General features: G+C 44.0%; 1 protein-coding gene across 3 annotated transcripts in view; it reads right to left on the reverse strand.

Annotated features, from left to right (window-relative positions):
* MLLT10 (MLLT10 histone lysine methyltransferase DOT1L cofactor) overlaps positions 1-14,914 on the reverse strand; it is a 137,122-nt gene extending 122,208 nt beyond the window's left edge. For 2 of the 3 annotated variants that reach the window (XM_065629119.1, XM_065629121.1), the window contains exons 1-3: positions 7,202-7,358; positions 6,488-6,656; positions 2,784-2,863 (exon numbers count right to left, since the gene is read on the reverse strand). In XM_065629119.1, the coding sequence (XP_065485191.1) occupies positions 2,784-2,863; positions 6,488-6,656; positions 7,202-7,240 (288 nt within the window). In that variant the 5' untranslated portion in view covers positions 7,241-7,358. Of the gene's footprint in view, positions 1-2,783; positions 2,864-6,487; positions 6,657-7,201; positions 7,359-14,845 lie in introns of those variants that run through there. The other variant, XM_065629120.1, reaches the window with a different exon arrangement.
* Between the last annotated feature and the right edge of the window lie 4,395 nt (positions 14,915-19,309).

Raw genomic sequence — 19,309 nt, forward strand, 5'->3', positions numbered from 1 at the left:
CTGCCTGATATCTCTATCACAAGGATTATTCCAGCTCCTTCATAAGCATGAATACTAGTAGATGTAGTAAATCATAAACACATTGTCTATTTATACCACACTATATACTGTAATTAAATAATTCTTAAAATAAGATCATCAAGAAAGATGTTTAGCGTATAATAGGATGATGGGGAAAAAAGTATTTTTGAACAATTTGAGCAGTTGTGCTACAATTCCTAAACTTATCTTCTCTAGTCTCTCTTCGCATACCAGTACTAGCAGTCCCTTGACGACATACAGGCACCATCCAATTTCCCAAGCCAGGACCCAGAGTCCCTTATGTACTACTCCATATGTATACATCATCACACAGAACCTAATATTACTTTTTCTTACATCAACATGCACCTGCCTTGCTTTTTGACTCAGAAGTTCAGGTGCATCTGAAGACACCAAAAGGGCCCACTATGCAGGGTAATAGCAGCTGGTGCTGACACAGGCAAAGGTGGGAGCAGTTGCGACCCATCTTGAAGAGAATCATATTCCAAGTTCACCATAGGTCAGCTAAGAAAAATTAGCTGATTTAGGGAAAACTAAGACTTTTCAAGCAATAGGTAAAAACTTACACCGTGATTGTAAAAAGAGCATACTGGGATTACAATCTTTTATTTATTATGCACTACGTATTCATGATTATAAGGTAAATCAGGTAATTACCAGACACTTCAGTATGTCCATTGTCCAGACAGTTCAGGTTTACAAAAACTGCGGTTTTGCTTACACACACAAAAACATGAACCTGCTAGAGCCAAGGCCCACTATGATTTGCCAGGTATGGAACTGTGCTTTCCAACCAGTAGTTGACCATTCAACACCCAAGACGCCAGCTACCACATCATTATCAATAAAATCAGAGGACAATCAGCCAGTAGGCTTATGTAGCTGAAAACAAAAAGAAAAAAAAAAAAAAAACAAATCAGCCATTGCTTTCACTGACAAGCAGTATGCACCAGCTTAGCAGCAGCACAGAAAACAAAGGGAACACATGAGCGTATAACAGCTGAAAGTGTATGGGAAGCCAACTGCTCCAACCTGCTGTTAAGAAAAGTTCTTGGGTGACCCACTGGCTTGAGTTACATGCTCTTCAGTTAGTCTATTTCTCGCAGTTGTTAAAGCAAGACTAACTTTAGTGCAAGCAATTAACCCTGGTCTCTTACCAGAATGCATTTATTTGCCCAGTAACTGCAGCTAAGGGGAAAAAAAAAAAAAAAAAAAAACACACCACACCACTACAACACAGCATCAGCAGAGAAAAATATGCCTTGAGTGCAAGACTCAGGTCTGCAATCTGGTTAATTTAATTCTGGTTCTGTTTCTAGACAAAATGGAGAAGCCAGGAGAAGTCAGGAATAACCACATCATAAATCCTGATGAAAATTCCCTATCATGCACCAGAAAAACCCTACTTCTAGCCATCATCTCTCTTCCCCCCCGCCTCTATATTTTTAACTTTGCTGTCAATCTGTATATGTCAAACTCAATAACATTAAAAAATGCTACTCTTAAAACTTTACATTGATCATGGTCTTCCCAGGAAAAGAAAGAAACAGCCTTTCTTTAGAAAGGGTGGCAGTTTTGATTTCCTGTTGACAAATAATTGGAGAGCGCACAGAAACCAATATGTTCTTACTCTCACCAACAGGCCTACTTTGGAAGTCGTAACAAAGTCTAGGTTACCAGGGCATTACGAAAACATTAGTGGCAAGTTGGAAAAAAAGTACAGGAACAAGATTCTTTAGTCCTGTGCAAAAAACACAATATTAAGTCATCCTACCATTTCTATAGTATTTTATATTAGAAAATTAAATAGGTACAGCAAACAGCTCTTGTAAACACTCTGCCAGTCACTAACAGTACCTGAAAATTTGGTCTCAGGTTCCTCACCTGTCTTTAGATATGAAAGTTAGAAATAGTTTACACACTGCCCTAAGACTCTGCACCACCTTTTCTTCCAATTTTTATATGAAAAATGTTTTCAGAGGCCAAGGAACAGCTTAGTCTTTCTAAATACTCTCACTTTATCTTTTTCTGGAAGACCAACTAAAAAGAGCCAAATAGTGAGAAATGTGGTGGTCTTTTTCTAAAAAAGCCTGGAATCATGCAGCTTGATCTAGTAACATAACAAGTCTGACCAAAAAAAACACTGCATGTAATCAAGAAAAAAAAAAGGTGTTGGGGTTTTTTGTTGTTGCTCTGAACAATTATCTAAATCCACAACATTCACCATAAAAAAAAAAAAAAATCAAAAAGACAGAGGAAGAAAACGTTTCTTCAGCTAGAAGGCAACATTAGATTGCAAAATTAAGAACACTACTTATTGGTTAAGTATTCCTAGACTGAAGCTTTCAGCTGGCAATCTAAAATTACTGTAAAAGAAAATTGGACACAGATTCCATTTCCTCCCTGTACATAACTACATAAGCATTAAACTGACAAGTTACATAAAACCCACACTATAGGTAAGACAACATTATTCTTTGAAAAAGTTGGGGGGGGGAAAAAAAAAAAACACCACAACACACACACACACCCACCCCCGCCACAGAAACCATTAGAATACTTAGAGATAGTTACACTTAAAAAAAAAAAAAACAAAAAAAAAAAAACCAGGTCTTTCTGAATAGCATCTTTATGGAATTATGACAGAAAGCTAAGCTATTTTCTACTATTACTGAGATATTGGGTAAATATTATCCACACAAGCATTATAACTAGCATTACTTAATAAACAAAGCACATACCACTCTGGCTGCTCTTTCCTGAGATTCACACTTCCTGCAAAACCAAGGTCCAGTGGGTACTTGAACAATTCCATAGCAAGCTGTTTTGAACAAGAAAAAAAATATTTCAGCAAACATAAGAAGCACTACAGTATTAATAATATGAATGTTATTTTAAAAGCTTAGTATTAGTTGATCTCATAATTTTAATAGGTCAAACTGACATCTATACATTGCACATGAAATTCTATCACAATGGTTTTAGAAATTAAGTACAACAAGCTTCCACTTACTTGTTAAATTTTAAAAATAGCTTGAAAAGTAATATAACCATTCAAAAGCAGCAATGTTTCATATGTGATCTATTTTGCTATTTATTTACTAGCCAAGCTGGTGAAACACTTCACAATAACAAACACCCATCATTTATAGTAAAGTCTTTTTTACAAGAAAATACGAGTTTGTGTTAAGACACTCATACATGTAGCTACAATCAATGTCTCTTACTCTCTGAGTAAAATAACTGGTCTTAAGAAGGAAATCTATAATAAACTGAACAAAGATACAAAGTTTGCTTTTCCCCCCCCCGAAAAGTCATATGGAGCTGTAAATACAAATGAAACAGAGCATCAGGGCTAGGATCAGTTGCAACTATAGCCAGGCTACAACATAAATACTTAGGAAAGAGATTTTTGAGATGTGCAGATTTCTCTGCAAGACTGTCATCTATATTTTTATAGTATATTTTTAAAAAGCAGGAGTTTGATAAGAAATTCCACAGAAAAACAGTTTAGTAATTTGGCAATACTGTTCATGTTTGAAATGTACAGATCAAGAAACTTGAAAAACAGCTGAGTGAATGAAAATACAAGAACACAAGTACTGTGAGTCTATTCTAATACCTGTATGGGTTTATTAACTAACAACAAATAATAAAAAGATAAACATTTTCCTCAAAAAGATAATCCTGAATCTGACATCATATTTTAATATCTAAATTCCCAACAATCATATGTTACTTAAATAAGAAAATGTAGTCTAAGTGTATAACTAGGAAAAAAAAATATAAATATATATGATAAATTAATAGTTATTAGGAAAGTTGAGATTAAATTACTATCTTCTTCTATATATAGAAAAACACTATCGGTTTTGCACTAGCATGAAGAAGAAAAACACACGCACTAATGCAATAGCAGTATAAAGAACATCTGGCTCATACACCTTTCCTTCTATGAAGAAAAGTCAATGAAATAATTTCCTATGATATATATGTAGCCATATTAAGATCAGTTGTCAGATTCTCTAATACATTATACAAGTACTGACAGCTCAAACTATCTTGACCCTTTCTACTGTACATTTATTTCACATGAGAAAAAAACATCTCGTTTTTCTTGCATCTATATTAACCACAGATGAGGGGGACTTTGAATAGCTCCTTAGAAATTAAGAAGGAGAATTTAAACGTACAATCACACATTTAAATTAGCAAAAGACAGTGCAGACTAAGAAACTAATTACAGAATGCAACTCAGAGACAGGGCTGGCAATTAGATGCAAAAGCAACACGAGCTGTGCAAAGACCAAAGTTGAAGTGAAGTACTTTTCTACCTGTAAACATAACAGATTACACCCATAGCCTAAAGAAGTCCACCACAGGTTTGTGCTCTGATACACTGTGATGTTGTTTATGGAGTTCCAGAACTTCCTTTGGTTTATACTTCCACTACTATGCAAAGCTTCTTTAAACATATGAAGAGATTTTGTCCTCCACAACTTGCTTAACTTAACACCTGAAAATAAGTTTTCTCTAAACTAAAAATAATTACAATAATAAAAAATGCAGTTAATAGAGTCTCATGGGTAATACTGCTGTCTGAACTTCAAATAAGGCCTACCAGCTTTAACCAGGAGGACTACTACTTTTACTACAGAAAACCTCTTAAAAGAGTGGACATGCTTCCTCTACCACCTCCACACGACACATCAAATCCAAGATGTAGAACATCAATGATACAGTAAATCAAAACAAGCAGTTCTTCTTAAGATCTCTACAACAGCATGTGGATTTAGAAGCAGCAATAGTTTGCACACTTTCTGCCAGATGCAAGTTCGGATTTGGACTTGATCTTAAAAAAAAAAAAAAAAACAACAACAACAACAACAACAATAAAAAAGTTCAATATTCTTGTGCCCAATTTACTGAAGTGTTGCTCTACATTAGGAATACTTCCTAAAACAGACGTTTGTTGTTCCCGCTATTTCAGCTCCAACTGCTGTTATCGGAAAATTCTTTCACTGAAAATATTAGCAAGGCTCTAGATGCAAAGATGCCCAAGATAATAAAAAAGTAATAGCTGGTTCAAGCATGACTTCTAAAAGTATTCATGTTGTAGTGTTCTTTTTCATGATCCTAAGATTCCACAAAAGCAGTTAACATTACTCAGCTCTTAAGCCAACAGAAAATCGCTTCAAAACCAGTCCCATTTCAGAGATCCTGTGAGCTCCCCTCCGCATTCAATCCAACATCAACAATAACTGAACTCTTTTGCAGATCTCCTTAAATTATTACTATTCCTCATTATTTCTTGTCAGTTTACAAAGGAGCATATACCTGAAACAAACAGTTACTACTATATCACCTTCAACACAATTTAAGACCAAGCATGAGACACACATTAGTAGCATTTTCACTAGGCGTCCAGACTAATGAAATGGATTTAGGATTTTCTGTCTCCTCCAATTTGTTCAGCATCTAGAAATTTATATGACTGCTTGGGAGTCGATACAGAAAAACTACCATCTTATTCCTTATTTCTGCTACCCTAAAGCAAAAGTCATCATAACTTCCTTTTTTACAGTGTGCGCAGCAGAAGCCAGTTTCTCCCTCTGCTCTCACAAGAGGGGTCAACTTACTGACAGAAACAAAACAATCACACATAGAGGGAACACGCCAGCTCCTGAGCTGAGCTGGAAACCAACCAACCAGCCTCCACTAATCCAAACAAATCCCGCATCAGCCATACTGAGTAGCACCCTCCCCTTGCAGAACCACAACAGGAAGTCTCTTCATCTACCAGGCAACACCAGCCGAATGACATTCAAGGAAAGGCAGGCAGAGGAAGAAATCACATGACAGCTAAGTCTTTCCTACACACTTCTCTCTTCCAGCCCTAAACCCTCCTCATCTACTGGCTGCCCCTCACATCATTTTTTCTTAACTTGGGAAAGGCAGGGACAACAGGAAGAAAGAAATAGAGCAACAATTGCCAGAACAGAGATTAGTAAGAAGTTCCGCAAAGGAAGGAGTTTTTAGGTAGTCTTTGGACAGCTGAGGTCGTTAGCAGAGTGCAAAGGCAGACTAGGAAACACAGACACAGAAGAGGTACAAGGAGAGGAGCAAAGGGAAAAAACCTGCAAGGAGAGCTCTTCCTGTCTCATAGCCATAACATAGGAAGTCTCACATGAGGGAGAAGACAGACAGACTGGAAGAACAGAGGGTGACAGGACAGGTCAGACCAGAAAGCACGTGGCCCTAGAAACAGGGAAATAAGCTTCATGGGTGACAAGAAGGAGCTGAAGGGTGGAGGGAGAGAAGACGGGGAGAAAAACGGCCGGAGGGGGGGCAACTAGGCCCAAGAGAACAGGGCAGGGAGCACCAAGAAGGAAGTAGCGAGGCGTGAGCCCAGAGCGGGCGAGCTGGCTCTCGCCTGCCTACTCACCTTGATGCACTGCGACATTGCAGCCGTGCCCGTCGCAGTAGACAAGCGGGTTCTCGGCCCAGCCCCTCTCGTCGGAGCACACGCAGCAGCCGCCGATCATCTCCTTCATGCTATTGGAGAACTCGCCCTCCAGTGACACAGGCAGCAGCAACGGCTCGCTAGAGACCATCTAAGGGTTAAAAACACCGTCGTCAACAGCACACACGAGCACACACGCGCTTCGCCCTCTGCCTGCCCCCTCCCCGGCGGTGTCTCCCCTCAGTCACTCAGCCGCCGCCGCCGCCACCGCCGCCACGGCAGTGATCTAGGGCCCATGACCGCTGGCCGAGAGCCTCTTCTCGCCCCCGCCCGACCAACCGGCCAGGCTGTATCAGTCACGCAGGCAGGCAGGGGCAGCCCGGCGGCGGCGGGCTGAGGAGGACACCGCGCAGCAGGCAGACAGGCGAGGGAGCGGGGCCGGCGCGCAGGCGCACTGAGCGCGCCCGCGGGGAAGGCCTGGGCCTGGGCCTCCTCGCGATGGTTCACGAGCCGCTCAGGGAACGTGAGCCGCGGCTGAGCGCGCGCACAACGCCCCCCCTCCCCCCCAACGGCTCCAACCGCCGCGCCAGAGAGCGTGCGCGAGCGAGCAGCGCCCCGCAGGAGCGCCCGCCCCGAGCGGCCGGCACCTGATGGCCCGGCCCGGCCCCCGCGCCCCGGCCCCGCACGGGCACCCACCTCGGCGTGCGGCCACTCTCCGTCCCCCGGGCGAGCCATTCCGCCCCGCCCCGGCCGGCCGAACCCCAACGCGCTCCGTGCCGCGACCTCCCGCCGGGCCGCTCGGCGCGCCTCGGGACAGCCCGCGCGAAACCGCCTCCCTTCCCCGCCCGGGCAGCGCCAGACGGGCCTATTGCTGCCCCCCCTCCCCTCGGCGTGGGGGGGCGGGGAGGTGGCAGACATGCGCCCCGCTCCCACCCGCGATGTCACTCGGCTCATGCCCCCTTCAGGAAGGCTGGAGGACTCGCCCCATTCCCGCCCACCCCGCAGAAATCATTTTTACTATCTTGTTTATTTTCCTCCTGATGTGACTGCAGGACTAATGCATTCCCGCTCCCAACTTTTATTATCCTGTTTATATCCCCTCGGTGTGCCTGCAGGACTAATGCATTCTCACTATTACGCCACTTCCCTGCCCTCGCCACAACTTTTACTATTTTGTTTATTTTTCCTTCGATAGGGCTGCAAAACTAATGCATTATTAATCCCACTCTTTCTTCTCCCCCAAAGCTCGTCGTGTGGATGCAGCGCTGCGCGGCTATTGCTGCCACAGCAGCGAAAGTGATGCTGAATAGACGATATGACAAATAGAGAAACCAGGGAGGCCGCAGAGACACAAAAACAAACACATTCTTCAACACAGCTGTTCTCTACTTTTCCTTAGAGGTGGATAGGCCTTTCTAGAAGTTGGGTGCATGTTTTGGGGTTTAGGCTTTTTTGGTAAAACAATTCCAATTCTGTTGTCTCTTTTAATTAAAGGGGAAAAAAATATAAGGGAAGGGGGAAAAAAAAAAAAGAAAACCTGGTGAGAAGAGAAAGCTGAGGTGGTCAGAAGAGAGCAAAATCTCAGGCTATTCAGTTCTCCATTGTAAGCAGGTATGCCTATAGCAGAAGGAACTAATTGTGGCGATTGTTAGGAGCACAGAGAAATTAAATGCAGCCTTGCAAAATTCTGCTCACTCGCTTGCCCCAGGGCCAGCATTTATTTTATTTATTTATTTATTTATTTAGTGTTGGGCACGGAAAATATCATTGATTTATCTTCATTATCATGCTAAAAGGCAGAGAAGCAGAATTTGTGCATGGACTGTATTTTTCATGATGATTTTGCAAGGCCAGCTTAGTTGACATGGTATCTGTACAAATCACTACTGAATTATGTACATTCCTGGACGCGTCACTACCTAGACCTATATCTATGCCAGTTATATTTTATACATTGTTAACTAATAAAACATCTGCACTTGCATACGGGAGTATGAAGAACTGCTAGGTGGAAGGGAGAGGTGGGATGTGCACAACTCTCTACCCCCTAGAGACATCCGAGTCTGCAGTTTGTATGTGGGATATCTTAGATCAAGCTCTTTTCTCTCCTTTAAAGTTTTAAGTGAAATTATTTGGATAGGGGAAGAATGGAGGGCAGGCAAAAAAAGGAATGACAAAGGTAGCTTCCTACATGAAGGGCCCAGCCAAACATGCGATTACTGCAGCCATTTCAGGCACATTCTAAACATTTTTCTGTAAATGTATGTTCCAATATCCTTGAGAGTTTAGACATTTTTAAGGCACATGTAAAAAACGGGTGTGGGGGAGATTGGAATGTGGTATGTTTCAGTTTGTGTAAAATCATTCAGTGATTGCTCTCAAAAAAAAAAAAAAAAACCACCACCCCACCCTGCACCCATACGTCCTATCTCAACACTGAAGAATACAAATTTGAACATAAAACTATTTACACTTACAACACTAATTTTATTACTTTTAAAGCTTGTAAAAATGCCCTGAAAATTGCAGGTGCAAGCAATTACTTTGTAGGGAAATAAAGCAATTAATATATCCTGGTGCTTTAAAAAAACGCAAATTATTTGAAGCTGATAGATACACTGTCCCAGCCCTTCTTCATTCTTGTCAAGAAAATGACATCTAATTTAAAAAGCATTCTCAATGATTCTGTTAACCCTGACAAAAAAAAAATATCATGGCACAGCAGCAAATCTGTCCTTTATTTCCCTGACAAGTAAATTAAAATAAATATCCTTTTAAAATGAAAATGCATTAAATATATTTTAATTTGTTGGATGAATTTATACATTTAGTAAAATTTGTATTGTAACAAACAATTGTAAATTTTTCTCACAGCGGTTTTTTTTTTATTCATTGAAAGGGTCTTCCTGCAATTTTTTCTTTGAAAAGCAACTAGTACAATCCCCAGGTCTTTTTTTTTTTTTTCCCCTAATGTTAGCTATTTTAAGGCTCAATTTTTAGTTTTATAAAGAAGCATCACCAAAGAAAAAATTAATCGCTTTGCAACGACTTGATAAAACCCACACCACAGCAACAAGAGTATATTCATGAAAAACCTACTGTGTAGTTTTCAAATAAAAGTATTTTAATCTCACACCATGTAACACACCAGCTCAGTATTGAACAGCCTGAAATCTTGCTTTGGTCGAAATTCAGTCAAGCCTAATACATTCAATTATTTAATGAAACATCTCTTGTATTTTTCATGGATTTTTGTTTAATTCTTTCTATAAAAAGAATGTACATGTACAGAAAAACTCCATGACTACCACCTTATGGTATTATGTAATATTTGATGGAAAAATTTAGATAACCTCTTGATAGTTCTGTAAAACAATCATTTAGAGAAGACTTTTGAAATGCAAAATAGGAAAAGAAATGCATTACCACTAAATAAATACTGCAAACACTAAGCCTATAACAGCTATGGAATCAGAACATAAAATCTTGTAGCATATATGTTCTTATGATTGTAGTATTTAATAAGCACTGACATGACACAGAAGGCCAATTTTCTTTTTAAAGAAAGAAGCCTGTCCTTCTTATAGTGATATATAAGAGATTAAAATAATTAGAGAGGAATATAATTCAGTGAGTAAGAATGAATAATTTCATTGTTAATCTAAATGCAAGGAGAAAATCCAATTCTCTTAAAAGGAACTGTACGTACAAACCTAGAAGCTAAACAAGTTAGATTACAAGAAACATACAAGAAGATTGTATGTTTTCATTTTCTTTTTATATTTTAGATACTTTTTCGAATAGAATGAATTTGGAAGTGAAAAAATATAGTCTCCAAATGCAAATTGTTTTTTTTAAAGTTTAAGGAATTCCTCAAGAAAATGTTCACATACATTAGGCCATAGCACTTTAGCTTCACTAACTAAAATGAAGAGGTATTCACCTTAAATTTTTACTACCAATTAATCAGTTCCAACAATAATGCTAAGATTTTGGAATACGTGCTTTAAATTTCACTGGTTTTTTTCTAAAACATGAAAAACCACATTGTAAGTTTAGTGAATAAAACAAAGCATTGAGCAAGAAAAAGTCTTTCATTTACAAAACCACATTACCAGTTGGATATAATCGTCAGAAGAGTCTTCCAGGAATAACAGAAAAAGCATAGACTTTATATAAAATGCATACTCTATTAGAAAACATTAACTGATATTGGGATTTGGAGCTGTAGAGTGGAGAAACTCACTTCTTCCCAGAAAGGAAATTTCTCATAGCAATTTTTACTGCATTTTCAGATTGGGTCTTTGTTGAGAAAGCTTTGATCTTTACCTATGTGCAAAAGGATACATGCTGTAGCTAAACAGATGCAAGTGAAAACAGGAAAATTGCAATAACTTAGTGATACTCAATAGGTAGAATAATACATCTCCTGATTATCCATTTAAAGTACATTGATGCTTGTCTGCCTTTTGTTTATGTGGGTTTAGATCATTAACAGTCTTCACTGAAATACATTCTAATCGTGGGCATTTGCTTCATTTCTGGGAAGGCAGCAGCAAAATGGTCACTTTACACAAAATAAAATGCAACTGTCCTGTGTTGACCTTTGCACACAGTGTGTTTTAAATGGCAGTCTGCTTTAGATCCAACAAATTATTTCTATGCATCTTCAGTTATGAAGGATATAGCATGTCTACAGAAGCCATATTAAAAATGTTAATGTAGCTTTACATGCTTAGTCTTAAATTATACTGAGAAAGAGTAAAGATTTCTTTTTCCTCTTATTCTTGAATATACCGCTCAAATCTGTATGTAACACCTATATCCAAATGCAATGTACTGAAAAAATTAAAAAGTTTGAACATCTAGCATGTGGTCACTTCTAGATCAAGAGTTCACATCCTATGTATTTACATGTTATGCAAGTCCAGGTAGCAGCATCAAAGGTCCTGTCAGTGCATCTCCTGGACACCATGCCCCTTCATGTGTTGTGCTGTTTTCTTTTATGCAAACGTAATCACAAATTTTATAATTCTTTAGACTGGAAAGAAAGGGGGAAGTAATTCCACCAACTATTGTATTCATTTTCTTGCTTTTAATTGTATTATCACCTTTGGAGACTTTGGTAAATTTCACTTAACTAGCTGCAATGGATAATTGGTGGTTTTCAAGTAGTGCTTCTGTTACTAATGTTGGCATTTAAATGTTAATTTCAGACTGGGGTTTACAGTAAACATGAAACAAGGGATTTTCTTTGAATGAACAATCTCAAACCAAAACTCTAAATAAAGGAATCCTAGCACAGGATGTTTTAAGTGCAGTGATTATTTCCTTTTTAAGGATTTAACATTCCCTAAGTGATAGAAGTTAAAGATTTTTAAACTACAGTTAATTTAAAATTATCTACATTAAAAAGGCATTTAAATGTTAACCACATTTTTATATGAGTCAAGTCAAAGTAATGATAATTACAGTATGATACAAAAGAACCTGAAATAAACTTCTAGCAAACCATATTGAATATTAATGCTGTATTAAGCCCTGAAAAGTTGGGTTAGTAAACTCTGGAATTTAGATTAAATGTGACTTAAACATAACACGGGGATTTTCTTTAAAGAAGAATACTTCATTTCAAAGTTTGGATTTTTATGAGGTATGTATTAATTCATTGGATTTTTATTAAATACATTTACATAGCATCACTCCAAAACTAAGCCTCAGATTACTTTTCTTCTATAGGCATATCTCTATGTAGGATTTGCTAAATTAACATTCCATATAAATTAATAGCCTTTTTTCATGTTTGTTGTATTATGATCAGCAGCGTGATACTGCATTGTGTCACAGGTCACATTTATTTGATTTCTATTTAGGAATGGTATCTGTATTACATATTACATACGAGAAACGACATGCTGAATTTCCCATCAAATATCTTAAATACAGACCTATTTTAGACGAATTTGTATAAACAAAACACACATATCTAATATAAGCGTGGGAAAGGAAAAGCTGGTTTGCTATGTGCTAAAGCAAATTGGAGTAAATCAACCGCATCCGTAGGCTGTATAAGCAATACTACCCTGCTTTTCCCAGTACCATTTGGACAAAACAATGTTACTTTTTTATTTAAAGTGTTTTCTTCTCAACAAGGGGCCACCACTTCCCAATCTCAAAAACACGCCCCAGAATATGTTAATTAATTGTATTGTGTCTCTGAAAGAAAGAGGTTGCCAAATGCAATAAGAAAAAAAAAAGTCTTTCGATCAGTGAGCTCCATTCCCACTGCTAGTTACCATCTCATTTCAATTCCACATATATATACATAGATACATTTCCTCTAGGTACGATTTTGACCATTAAAAACTGTCTGAGAGCATAAGTCTAACGTGACCACATAGGGTGTGTATCTGGGAAGCTTAACATTCCTGGCGAATTAATCGCGCAAGCCTCGGATCACTTTTTGTCAATCTTACTATGGTACTTCAGAGTCGGGGATGTGGGTATTTTTCTATTTCGTGGTACTTCCCAATTAAAAGTAACAACAATGCTGCTTTGTGGGGAAAAAAAATACTTTATATATTAAATATGTCAACACGTTCTGCACAAATACAAAATAAAGAGCAACGAAGAGTGGCAACAGTCTCTCCCTGACTTTTTTTTTAATCTTCCCTTTCAATAAGATAGTTTTCAAATAGCAATATATTGTTTTAGTAAATACAAGAGCATTAAATGTCCTTTTGAATAACGCTTTGTAAATATGTAGTTACCTTTTGAAAATTGCCAAGCAGCAATCAAGAGTAAATGCATCTGCAGAATACTCAAGTAGGAGAAGTAAAACAAAACAAACAAACAAAAAAATCTTTCCTCGATCGTAATGCCTTTAAGTATTACCAGGGTGGCATTTTCCTATAAAATATTACTTGCATCTTCAGCTTTCGAATAACATAGATGCTTTTTAGCATCTAAACTGAATTGAGCTTTTATTTAGAGGAGTCCCACAAAAGCCTGCAAGTTTACAAAGAGTGAAAGAGAAGTCCCAAACTGTATTATCTTAAACAATGACTGCAAGCATGCAACTTCCCAACTGTGCGTGGGGGAGGAAAGTCACTTCAGAATTATTTTCAGCTAGATGATATCCATAAACCTCATATTTTAACTCATTTTACTTGCTGCTCATGATCAACGCAAAACGTTATTTTTTGTGATATATTTAATAAAGAAAAAAAATAGGCATTACATCTAATCTTTTAAAATTCTCACACACTCAGAGGTAACTTGCTAAAAATAATTCCAGTTCTTCTAGAAAGGATTTTCTTAAAATAACCAGTTCTCTAGAAATTCTTTCATCATCACGAACACAAGCCCCGACCCGTTTTAATCTAATCTTCCAGAAACAACGTGCAAATGCATATTTTTTCCCTTAGGAGATCAAGAGCACTTGTTGGAAAATTTCTTGAACATCAAGTTAGTCAATTCTTCCTCTATGTAAATACATGAGAAAGTTCAGGTCTGAAATGGCGTATCAAAACAATTTAATTTCTAATTATTTTCGTGGGGGAAAAGAAACAGGAACATTTTCCTATAAAACAAATCTTTAAAAATCTCAAGCCAACACACAACAGTCACTTGGGGGAGGGGGGGAGGATCCAGACATCATGGTGCTTATATGAAAAACAGGGTAAGATTAATCTTCATTTTTATAAACAGACTATTAAGACCAGTTCGTTCCAAAATTCTCTTTGGCTACATTTATTATTCCAAATCCAGTGCTTCAGAGCCGTTTCTCCCGATTTCTTTAAGAAGTCCTGCTCTAAAATCCACCCACAAACAGATGTTACTTTATGTACAAATCCACTGCGGTAGTGGGGGTTTTTACCTTTCAAGTAACACGTGAGCTACAGCCTCACAGGAGCTCCCTCAGTGGATGGCACTTCTAAAGACTCCTCTCTACTTATGTACCCGTTTTCTTGCCGGACCCCCCCGCCCCGAGCTGCTGCGCGGGGGCTTGCGGGGGGCCCGGGGCGGCGGGGCGAGCGGAGCCGCTCGGCGGGAGCTCTTCCCTCCTTCCCTCGCTGCAGCCGGGGAAGCCGCGCCGGCGGAAAGCGGCGCGAAGGAAGCGACCGGGGAACAATGGGGAGTGCCCGGAGGAGCGGGAACCACGGCTGCTCTTCCTCGGCCCCGCCGCCCGGCCCCGCTCCTGCCGCTTCTGCGGCCGCGCACGCCGCTCTGCCGGGGAGCGCGGGCCGCCGGCGGGCTCCCGCCCCGCTCGCTGCCCCTCCGTGTTACCTACGGCAGCCTGCCCGGAGCCCGCCCCGCTGACGGGAGACCCTCGCTCACCCTTGAAATCCCCCAGGCAAGTCTGCCAGTTCAGCGCCGCGCTGCCGAGGGCACCCACACGGTTTTACTGTCTCAGCCGCTCATCCCCAAACTCTCCCGCCCCCGGCGCGAAGCGTGCTAGAGGGCGAGTGGGTCTGCCCGGCTGGCTCGCCGCCAGCCCCGCTCCCGAGCCTATCCCGGGGTCGGCGGTGCGGGCAGGCCGGCCTATGGGAGCCCTCAGCCCTCCGCCGGCTGCCCCCGACCTCCTGCCACCGGCCCCGCGCCCGCCCGTCCCCTGCATGCCGTGAGCACTACCAGCAGGAGAACACGCAGCACTACAGACGCGCCCCGACCCGGGCGCTGCAGTGCTGGCTTCTTCCCTTCAGGGGACGGTGCTGCACACAATAGGCGGCTCAGCATTGTTCTCCTCCCTGACCCCCAAATCCCCTTTTCCCCACCGCAGAACCGCCGGGAGAGGGGAACGGGCAGGACCGGCAGGGAGGGCGAAGGCGGGGAGAGGCCGGCCGCTTCGCAGGGTCTTCGCCATCGTCGTCGCCTTTCCCTGAACTCGCCCTCGTGGCGTGGCCGCAGCCTGCCGTCGAAGCCAGCCCGCTCCCGGCAGCGCTCCCGGCGCTGCGTGTGTGCGGCCCGTGCCCCGCACCCCCACCCGCCTCAGGCTTCCGCCCGCTGCGAGCCGCCGCGCCGCGCTCCCACCGCCCCGCACTCCCGCGTCCCCGCACACTTAGTGGGTCTTTTCACGTCTAAAAATCCCACTGAGGCTGCACCGGCACCTCTCCCTGTTGCAGTCACCAGAGCCTCCTTCTCAGGTTTCCACACGGGATCACCCGCTTCACACACCCACGGGGCAAAAAAAAAAAAAACCCAACAGTGCCAATGCAAGGTCTTACTTGAGGGTTTCGTCCTCAAATTTAAGCAAAGTGTACTGCATTTTTATCTCGATGGGCTTGGTTTGGAGAGCAAACGATCGCTAAAGCGCAACGCTGCCCGCGCTGCCGCCCGCGACCCGAAGTCCAGCAGAACCGGCGGCCGCGGGACGAACACCGCGCGGCGGAAAGCTCAAAGCACGTGCGGAAGAGCGCGGGAGCCACAACGCGACACCGAGGGAAAAACCGCGGCTTGATTTAAATAATTGCAGAATATTAGGATTTAACTTATAAATGTTTACATTTGTGTGATTTGATTAACGTCACGTTTGATTTCCTTAAAGCCACTGACGAGGTATTTTAAAGCACGAGATTAACGTCTACCAGTAATATTCAACAGGCAAATCCTCTTCCCGGCTCCCTCCCGTGCCCCACACCCCGCCGGGAAGGACCTCACGGCCCCCCCCCAACCAGGGGCTCTCCCTCCCCTGCGCCCCCGCCCGCTCTGAGCCCCCGGGACCCCGCCCCGCCTCCCCGCGCCCCCGCGGGGCTCGGTCCCCCCCGCACGTGACGGTCACTGAGGGGATTCCCCCGCCGCCCCCATGCGGGGTTAACCCGGCGCTTCCCCGCGCCCCGCGGGCTCTCCCGGCCGCCTCACGCCCCGCGGCCCGTTCAAACGCGGCCGGGCCCGCCTCGGCCCCTCCCTCGCCCCCACCGGCCGTTACCGCCGCCATCACAGGGACACCCCAAACCCCACCCCCCGCCCCGGCGCTGGGCGCTCCCCGAGGCGCCGCCGCTCTCGGTTTTTCCCGGGCTGGCCGGGGGGAGGGGGGCGGCGGGAGTAGGGGGCGGTGGCGGGAGGCTCGAGCGCAGCACGAGCGCGGCCGGCGCGGGGAATTGTGGGTAGGAAAGTGGTCGGGCGGCAAAGGAAGCGGCGGGCGGGGGGGAGGGGTGAAAGGTCAGCGGCCGAGAGCCCCCGCACCCGCGCCAATGGCGGGCGGCGCCTGGGCGGGCTCCGCCGCCGACACACGGCCCGGCCCGCGCTTCCCTCACGGTAACTTGGGGCTGCCGCCCGCCCCGGTTGTAAACACCGAGCGTGTGTGTCCCGGGCGGGCTGGGCGGCGGGGCCGGGCCGCTGGCGCTCCCGGGGGACGGGACGGGGCCCGGCCCTGCCCGCCGCCCTTTGTAACGGTTCGCGGCGAGGCCGCGCGCCCGCCGCCCCGAGCGCTCCGCGGAGCCGCGCGCCCGTGATGTTTGTTTGCACACAACCCCACCCCCACCCGCTCTTTGCTCTTTGATGCAATTTATTTGATTTGCAAATAATTGCGGATTTTTTTTTTCCTCCTCACCCTCGCCGACCCCCCCCCCCCCCGCCCGCCTCCTAACCTCTGCTTCCTCTCTCGCCACCTCGCCGGTTACCAGGGAGATTCGTCCTTCCCAGCGGCCCGGGTCACGGCGGCCGGCGTGGTTCGGGGGAGACCCCGCGCACAAAGGTCCCGGCTCGGGCACGGCGGGGGCGCCTGGGACGGCCCCGCTCCCGCCGGCCGCGTCTCCCCGTCGCGGGGACTCTCCGGTGAGTTCAGAGCCATGAAATCAGCAACTTCTGCTCGCAGCGGGCACCGCTGCTGCGGCGGCTCCGGCGGTAAACGGGGGAGGGGGGGGGTATTTAAATCGCTCCGCAACTTTCTCACCGTCCCTTGCACCCCCGTCGCCGCCGCACAGCCTCCCCTCCGGAGGTAAAGTTAAGCGAGGCCCCCCGCCAGCCCTCCGCAACATGACTGAAACGGAGGAGGAAAACGTGAAATGTTCACACGGAGAAGTGGTTCCCTTTGTTCTTTCATTGTTTCTAACCGAAGTGGCGGATGCAAGGACAAACACTTACCTTCTCTCCGTTTTCCTCTGAAACACACACGTTCCCATCAGCTGTAAAATGCACGGTCCACCTTGGAAGCGACTACAAATGTCGGCAGAGTTTGTATTCCATTCTTTTTCGCTCTCTGCTCTTTTTAGCGTAAGATTAAGTTGCCGAGCACGTTGTTGCAAGCTGTAGCCCCCCGCCTTAGTGAATGGTCACGTTTAGGACCCTCCAAGTCCATCCTAATTCTGCCAGTAGAATTGAGGGTATTGGAGGTCTAAACTTTCAAAAGGAAAAGGGCCTGCGTCTATCTCGCAGACGTGAAAATGCACTCGGTTCCTCCCTCACTTCCACAAAATGGATATAAACATTTCACCCCAGACAACTCAATGAAATATACATTTTAAAGCTTGAATGTAGAAAACCTGTTCCCTCAGCTGAGATAAGCTGAAAGCAAACTGGTGTGAAGAAAATCTACCTCAGTGTATTCCGCAGCAGGAATTGTTTCTATCTGGAGTTCAAAACAACCAAATAAATAAGGCCATCATACAGAAATATTAAGCATAAAGTTTAAAGGCAAAAAACCTCCAAGAGGAATGTGCTATCCAGGGTGGAATGGAGAATCACAGCTTTTTAAAGTGTCTCTCACAAAAATTGCTGCTTTTCATTTCTCCCCCGCACAACTAGGGCACAGGAGAGGAACCCGTTTTCCGATTTCTTTGTAGTCCAGCCGTTGTTTCGCACCCAGCCACACAGGCAATTCCCCCCCAAACCTTGCTTTAATCTGATTATGATGAGATTTGCTGATACAATGAATATTTGAAATGATCCTTGTGTCTTAGTGAGCAGGATGCATTTTCAGATTTCGGTTTCTAAGGCTCCCAGCTGCAGAGGGAAGGGGAGTGGTGGGGGGACCCCGCTATCCGGGGGGGAGCAGCCCCCTCCCTCAGCGCCCAGGGCACGCCGAACTCATTCAGCCAAACTCCCCCGGCCGGTGGCTGGAGCGGGATTCTGATGTGCCTTTCCCTCCCGAATCATCACGCCTTTGCCAATTGAAAAATAAACAAAACAGGAAAAAATTTTTTAAAAAAAAAAAAAAAAGAGGAGGATGCAGGCGACCCAAGTAATTGTGGGACCGGGAGTGCGTCTTGTCTCTCCCCCTCGCCTCCTCCTCCTCTCCCTCCCCCCGGTGTGGCCTTAATAGCAAACTGGAAGGCCGATTTATTTCATAGGGCCATATTACAACCAACGAGGTAAATAGGGAGTCGTGGGGGGAGAAGGAGGGAGAGGGGCTCTTCTTTGATAGCATTTAATTGGAATTGAAACATTCTAGGGCTGTAAACATTCTTTATTTATTCAGCACACATAAGCGGGCATTGTTTTATCACCGTCATAATTACGGTGTCCTTTAAACTGACTGATAGCAAAGGAGATAAGGGAATGCGCCTGTAGCTCCAGATCAAATCGCTGGCTCTCCCCTCTCCCCGGGTCATCAGGATCCACACGGTCCTTGGAGATGAGGAGTGCTGGAAGATTGCGGCCTGGCCATCCCTTACGTCATGAAAGTGATTTGTACCACATTGCTAATTTGATGCAATTCATAACCTCCTGATCTCTCCTACGTTTGCAACTGCTTTTCAGTTCACATGGTGTATTTTTTAGGATGTAGTTCCCTAGTGTAGAAATTATCCCCTAGTGTAGAAATTAAGAGCGATCACCTATGTGCAGGAGAGGATCTTATTTCCC

The sequence above is a fragment of the Caloenas nicobarica genome, chromosome 2, assembly GCF_036013445.1.
Source record: "Caloenas nicobarica isolate bCalNic1 chromosome 2, bCalNic1.hap1, whole genome shotgun sequence".
Taxonomy (NCBI): Eukaryota; Metazoa; Chordata; class Aves; order Columbiformes; family Columbidae; genus Caloenas; species Caloenas nicobarica.